At 45.2% G+C, this 7,500-nt stretch overlaps 1 protein-coding gene across 1 annotated transcript in view; it reads left to right on the top strand.

Moving 5' to 3' along the window:
- LOC126980691 (chorion peroxidase-like) overlaps nucleotides 1-7,500 on the top strand; it is a 21,410-nt gene that overhangs the window by 2,705 nt on the left and 11,205 nt on the right. Inside the window, exon 2 of the mRNA XM_050830828.1 lies at nucleotides 793-939. Within this exon, the coding sequence (XP_050686785.1) occupies nucleotides 801-939 (139 nt within the window). The 5' untranslated portion in view covers nucleotides 793-800. The remainder of the gene's footprint in view (nucleotides 1-792; nucleotides 940-7,500) is intronic.

Raw genomic sequence — 7,500 nt, 5'->3', positions numbered from 1 at the left:
TGGTGTTCTTGTTGGTGGTGGTGGGAGTAGTGACGGTTTTGTGTGTGTGTGTGTGTGTGTGTGTGTGCGCGTGGGCGTGTGTGTATGTGTGTTGTTGTTGGTGGTGTTGGTATTGGTGTTGGTGTTGGTTTTGGTGGTGGTGGTGCGGTGGTGGTGGTGGTGCGGTGGTGGTGGTGGTGCGGTGGTGGTGGATGTGGTGGTGGTGGTGGTGGTGGTGGTTGGCGTGATTGTTGTTGTTGTTGTTGTTGTTGGTGGTGGTGGTGGTTGTGGTTGGTGTGATTGCTGTTGTTGTTACTGTTGTTGTTGTTGTTGTTGTTTGTGGTGGTGGTGGTGGTGGTTGGTGTGATTGCTGTTGTTGTTGCTGTTGTTGTTGTTGTTTGTGGTGGTGGTGGTGGTGGTTGGTGTGATTGCTGTTGTTGTTGCTGTTGTTGTTGTTGTTGTTGTTTGTGGTGGTGGTGGTGGCAGTGATGGTTAAGGTAGTGGAGTTGGTGGTGGTTTTGTTGTATATGCTGCCAGTGCTTCTGCGGGATTTTCTGTTTTAATGATCATAAAATAACATGGCGAAAGCTTTTCGAAGAAGCATATCTCCCCGCATTTCCATGTAAATGATCGAAAAAAAACCTCTACGTGGTTATTAAAATGTGCAAAAACAAAGTCCCGGATGAAGGCAGCGGAAATATCAGTCATATGAACAGTGCATTTAGAACATGCATCGAAAGCTACTTTATTGTATCTAGATTTTGAATTCTATAAGTATATAATTTTCTTTTCTTTTCCTGGCCTCGCCCGCAGGTCCAACCATGATGCAGCAGTCGACGGCAGTGATGGTGGCAGTGCTGCTGCTGGCCACTCCCCTTCGTGCAGGGCTGGAGGAGGACATAGAGGAGGCGGTACAGGAGCTGCCCGTCGCCCGAGCCATACGGCAGATCCAATTCCCGGGTTAGCGAGCCTCCTCTTTACTGCTACTGCTACTGTTATGTATAACTATGCCGCAGCCAAGAAATTTGCTGAAACGTGTGTGTGTGTGTGTGTGTGTGTGTGTGTGTGTGTGTGTGTGTGTGTAAGTAAATTTTGCAATGCATGTATTACTGTCTCAAGTTCTGGGCAAAAGCAAGGTTTGATATTCCGCCGGCCGCGACACACTTTCTAATGAAAAACAAAAACGCGCTTTGTGCTAAACTGAATCATTACTTTCGTGCCCATCGACGGCCAAACCCGGCCCGCGCCGGATTCAGTCCGTCTACCTTCTTTATGTAACCACTTATGTAACCACTATGGGAATTTCCCAGACGTTGTGGGGACGACTAGGGAATAATGATATGGCGAGCGGCTGAGTCATGCAGAGGGAGTGAAGGAACCTGGCAGGATAGGGAGGCCGATGCAGGGACAAGGGTAAGAAGATTGTCTCTCCACGCATCACGGTCATATATTTGCAAGGACATGGTGGGCAGCACTGAGGCCCAGTGAGGGGTAACAGCTCGTACCACTGGAGCTACACCTACGACCAAGATAAGCTCGAGAGGCTGTCGGGTGGTTCTAGTTCGTCTGGTAGTGTCATAACCAGGATCTTACGAAATGGCGCGGCAGGCTGTGTCCTCGTTCTGCACGTGAGAGTCGAAGATGTGCTGAAACCACATGTAGGAAGACACATGTCCTCTTTTTACAATAAATCCATCATATCTAAGGAATTATGAAGTTCTTAAATTCATTATGCTTCAGCCTTAATTGGCTTTCGAAACGTATTACTTAAAAGGTATTTACACAACACTCCCGTTGCCTATTAGTCATACTAAAACCCTTCCTTCAAGCGCTATTTCATGCTATTTTGATCATTTTACTCCCTAATCCTTTATCTGCATCCTAGACGCGTATTGGTGAACTTCCTATTTTGGTCGTCGCTCAAAATACTCCGAGTAAGACACCGGACGTGATTGGGGAACATAAGCATTTGGGTACTCTGAGCTCTATAAAAGACTGACCTAAAATCGATACGTATATCAAGGTCTGGAGCATCAGCACACGGGCGAGAAAATGTGACCTGGGGTGTTTGGGTCACTGGTAAAAGAGAAATGTAAGAAGGATTAAGCAATCCCTCGGCTGGGCAAGCTGTGTATTTCCAGCAAACTGAGTGCAAACAATAAAAGTTTGCAAGGACAGACGAGGAAGCTGTGCCAGACACGACGAAGCACTGGCAGATGAAATCGTGACCTTGGTGCTCGGACATTCTTATGCCCAGCTGGATCCACCCCGGGCAGGTGACGAGATTGCTGCCCCCCCTAAGTGAAAGGCGTGCAAACCCCCTTCCCTACCTGTAGCTTGAGGACACTCTAGACCTTCGAGAAGGTTGGCAGTTTTTTCGTGGACTCTGGGTTTTTTTTTCTTGTTAGTGTTGACTTTTATACTTATTTTTCTTCGATAAACACACACACACACACACACACACACACACACACACACACACACACACACACACACACACACACACACACACACACACACACACACACACACACACACACACACACACACACACACACACACACACACACACACACACACACACACACACACACACACACACACACACACACACACATGCTCCGGTAGCTCAGTCGGTTAGAGCGCCGCGCTGCAAGGCTTCACGGCCAAACAGACGGAGGATCGAGCCCCGCTCAGGCCGGATTCCTTCCGTTGACTAGGAGTGGTTATTGTCTCCCCTTGAGCGAGGGGGATGGGGTGTGTGGTGTGTGAGATCCAGACAGTACCCAGAGATCGACGATAATGAGCACTTGCTCACGTTGTGAGGTTACCTGCTGGCGAAAGCGAGTCCAACTCGTGATCAGGCCGTGGTGAATTACACACACAGCCCTGTATTTTTGCGTGTGCGTCATTTATTCATTCTTCCACGCCAAGATCACGTGATGGACTCTTGATCGCAAGCCTTCTGGAAAGAGATTTTGAATTCCTAGGACCGGTCTATGGGTGATCGCACACCCCATATTCCCCTCTCCATTGCTGAAGGGGGACAGCAACAGCTCCTGTCAACGAAAAAACTTCCTGCCTGAGCCGGGTGAGAACTTCTGTCCGCCGTGTGTCAGATAAAAAAACAATTTACCACAGAGTTGTGTGTGTGTGTGTGTGTGTGTGTGTGTGTAAGAGCCTCCATCCGGAAGGGAGTTACGATGGGAACAATCGGTTAGATTGTTCGCATTGCAATTCATCGGCTCCTGCCGGAACGCCGATGACTGTGGCACTCAACCATATCTTTTACTATACTACAGATAAATAATACAAAAAACAAAAGAATTATACATAATGAATAACAAAATAAAGGTCGAGTTGGGTCTTATGTGGGGCGCTGCTGGCATAGCGCTGCTGCGTTCCCGTGTGTGTGTGTGTGTGTGTGTGTGTGTGTGTGTGTGTGTGTGTGTGTGTGTGTGTGTGTGTGTGTGTGTGTGTGTTTATGTGTGTGTGTGTGTGTGTGTGTGTGTGTGTGTGTGTGTGTGTGTGTGTGTGTGTGTGTGTGTGTGTGTGTGTGTGTGTGTGTGTGTGTGTGTGTGTGTGTGTGTGTGTGTGTGTGTGTGTGTGTGTGTGTGTGTGTGTGTGTGTGTGTGTGTGTGTGTGTGTGTGTGTGTGTGTGTGTGTGTGTGTGTGTGTGTGTGTGTGTGTGTGTGTGTGTGTGTGTGTGTGTGTGTGTGTGTGTGTGTGTGTTTATGTGTGTGTGTGTGTGTGTGTGTGTGTGTGTGTGTGTGTGTGTGTGTGTGTGTGTGTGTGTGTGTGTGTGTGTGTGTGTGTGTGTGTGTGTGTGTGTGTGTGTGTGTGTGTGTGTGTGTGTGTGTGTGTGTGTGTGTGTGTGTGGGTGTGTGTGTGTGTGTGTGTGTTTGTGTGTGTGTGTGTGTGTGTGTGTGTGTGTGTGTGTGTGTGTGTGTGTGTGTGTGTGTGTGTGTGTGTGTGTGTGTGTGTGTGTGTGCACACACACACACACACACACACACACACACACACACACACACACACACACACACACAAGCATGTCAATGGACTACGCAGAGAGCATGCAAATGTGAAGCTTAATTTTCTGAGCAGGACACAAATTTTTTCTGGTCATGAATAACAGATACTACTACGCCCTTACAGTCACATAGATAGAAGAAGAATATTTGTATAATGGTAACACGACGTCTTTTTATCAGTTTCCCATACATTGCTTCACTTTGCTGTTCCATCATTAGCTGACCACTGGAACCATGATACTACGTTCTCTCAACATAACTATAATAGTAGCTTTTATTTATAGTAATGAAAGCAGATAAAGGGCAACAGAAACAGAAAACGAAAGAAGTCCACCAAATCCTGTACCAACTAAAATAAGTCAGTGTGAGAGGTCAATGGAGAGGGGCAGTTTCGATTGAAGAGATGTTTGAGGAAATGTAGTATTGGTGTTGAAATGAGCGCCATTATTTTTTTTTTTTTTTACAGCAAAGGAGACAGCACAAGGGCACAAAAAAAGGAAACAACAATAAAAAAAAAGCCCGCTACTCGCTGAAAAGTCTAGTGAATCCTGCAATTTTATATTCAAGTGCCTCTCACACAATGAAATAATCAGTAAAACCAATCGAATAGTTTAAAAACGTAAATAGATAAATTGAATAAAATGCATTAAAATTAGAAACGGATATTCTCCTGGGGCATTATCATCTTCAATAGGAACGTAGTGGTAGCATGCAAAAAAGAAAGGCAACTACATCATGGAGGCGCATTTTGCCTGCCATTGTATGCGATGACCTGCTCCGTTTCATGCAACACGGAACGTCATAGCTCTTCTTATACTGTTCCACTCAGTCCCATTCTACAATTCCTTCCCTCTCACTGCTTCGCTTGCTCCCTCCTTCCACTCCTTTCCTCTGACACCGTACACCTTTCTCCCTTTCACGTTATACCTTCCCTCTCCACCTCTCTCCCTCTTCCACACTTGGTGCTTACCTTTGCCTTTGACGGCACACCTCCCTCTTCGTCTCACGTCATGCCTTCTTCCCTCTCACTCGCTCTCTGACTCCGTATCATGCCACCTATCCCTTCCCCCTCTCTCCCTGTTTCCCTCTCTCTCTCCTCGATTCACCACTTAACCAACAATATTCTCCTTGGTCCTGGAGAGATGAGCTGCTCCCTTCAGTCCCTTTGACACCATAAATAAACTATCTTTAGTGTAAATACAACATGCTGCAAATGTCTTAGAAATTGTGAACAAAGTCTTCAATTTGAAATAGTATCACACTTCAGAATATATATTTTAATTATGTATCCCACTCAAAGGATGAGTAGGAAAAAGTGAAGGAGAAAGTGGGGGATCCAGAAGGCTACAGGAGGGAAATGTGTTCATGCACGTGGGGAAAGTGAAAGTCTGTCTGTCTCTAAACTGTTGAGATGAAGCAGCGTATTAAAAATAAAAAAACGCATCGCCCTCCAGATCAGGCGAGCCACCTCTGTGTCGGAAGTAGAGAACCAAGGCATATCTGGGCTGAACTACCTCCCAAGGCCCCTCCTTTTATCCACTTAAAGCAATCATGGTCCGTACCTAACTACCTGCATCTTACAAAGGCGACATTCATGAAAAATATATGATAATTGTCTAAACCTTGGATGAAGTCAACACCATTCAGAGGCTCCGGGAGGCTGCCTGTTCACGAGAAGGGCGTCACCGTAACCTGCAATTCCCGACGTATGAGAGAGTGACGTGCCACACCTGAGAGAAAGGACGGGCGCGTCGGGGTGTGAGTGATTCCTCGAGGAGACCAAGTTTAATAACTAAGAGGAACGCAAAACACAAGTTCTACAATGGCGTCAGGACAGGGTGTGGAGATGACATGACTCCCTTGTAGAACTGCAAGAGAAAAAAAAAAAAAAAACATAATCCTCAACATTTAATTCTAGGCAATACCTGCGAGTTGGATATTTTCTTGATATTATAAAAAAAAGGTAAGTTATCCCGATAATTAAAAGAAATTAGCTGTTTTGAGAGCTTAAAAAAGATGATTTATCTTGACAGCTTGAACGTTACGAATTATTACTTTCATCACTGTTTTGAAAAAGGGTATCAGCTCGATAGTTAACACAAAGGGAATTAGTCATCTCCCGACCTTGTAAGACAAATAAAGGATGTCCAATAAACGCATAATCCTTCGTAGCGGCACTCTGGAGCAGGCTGCCACACGAATACTTCCTAGTACCTCGGATTTCGAAATTAATTGCTGCTTCCTGAGGGTCTCAAAAGACTGTGACGACGCAAACAGTATCCAAAGCGAAGAGTATCCATTACTGATGAGTGGCAGGTGTACCAAAACTTAGTCTCTCTCTCTCTCTCTCTCTCTCTCTCTCTCTCTCTCTCTCTCTCTCTCTCTCTCTCTCTCTCTCTCTCTCTCTCTCTCTCTCTCTCTCTCTCTCTCTCTCTCTCTCTCTCTCTCTCTCTCTCTCTCTCTCTCTCTCTCTCTCAATATTCTTCACTGTTATGAATAGATTAACCTAATGACCTTGAAGGGGGAGAAGGTAATAGCTTGGTCAGAAACGTGTGTGTGTGTGTGTGTGTGTGTGTGTGTGTGTGTGTGTGTGTGTGTGCGTGCGTGAGTGAGTGAGTGACTGAGTGAGTGAGTGAATGAGAGATTTACATAGATTTACATAGAAAATCAGACCACACAGACTCCATGGTCCAGACTAGGTGGTCTGTCCTTAAACCTAAGTGATTCTACATTAATCAGATGGCTCCAAAACGTTGCATTTCAACTTTAGGTAATATTAAGTTGAAGGAAGTGACGGTCGAGCTTGTTTTTAAAGGAGTCAATCGTGTTACACTGGAGCACTGACGGTGGGAGCTTATTCCATTCTCGCACTACAACGTTGGTGAAGAAAAATTTGATGCAGTCTGAATATACTTGCCTACATTTAAGTTTTGTGCCATTATTCCTCGTTCGCAAAGTGTCATCAATCATAAACAATTTTGATTTGTCCACATTCGTGAGTCTATTAAGTATTTTAAAACATTTGATCAGTTTTCCTCGGAGGCGACGTTTCTCAAGAGAGAACAAGTTGGGTGGAAAGCCTTCCTTCGTAGGATTTGTTGCACAAGTGAGATCATTTTTGTTGCTCGACGTTGAACACTTTCTAGTTTAGCAATGTCCTTTGCATGATGGGGAGACCAAAACTGCACCGCATATATTGTTGAGCGGAAGTATTACATCTTTATTCTTCAATAAAAAGTTTCTTTTAATGAAGCCCAACATTCTGTTCGCTTTATTTGCTGTGAGAATTTGAGGTTTGACGCGATTTTGACACCCAGGTCCTTGACGTATTGAACGCTTTTGAGTTTGACGCCGCGCATTTCGTAATCGAACTTCTTATTTCTTGTTCCAACTTGAAAGACCAAGCTGAAATTTTATGAAAATCCTCTTGGCGGCTTTGCCTGTCTTCGTCAGTGAGAACCAAGTTACCAATCTTTTTGAGAGAGAG

Source organism: Eriocheir sinensis, chromosome 45 (assembly GCF_024679095.1).
Source record: "Eriocheir sinensis breed Jianghai 21 chromosome 45, ASM2467909v1, whole genome shotgun sequence".
Taxonomy (NCBI): Eukaryota; Metazoa; Arthropoda; class Malacostraca; order Decapoda; family Varunidae; genus Eriocheir; species Eriocheir sinensis.
Note: the sequence above shows the minus strand (reverse complement) of the source record. Positions and strands in the feature narration are given on the sequence as shown.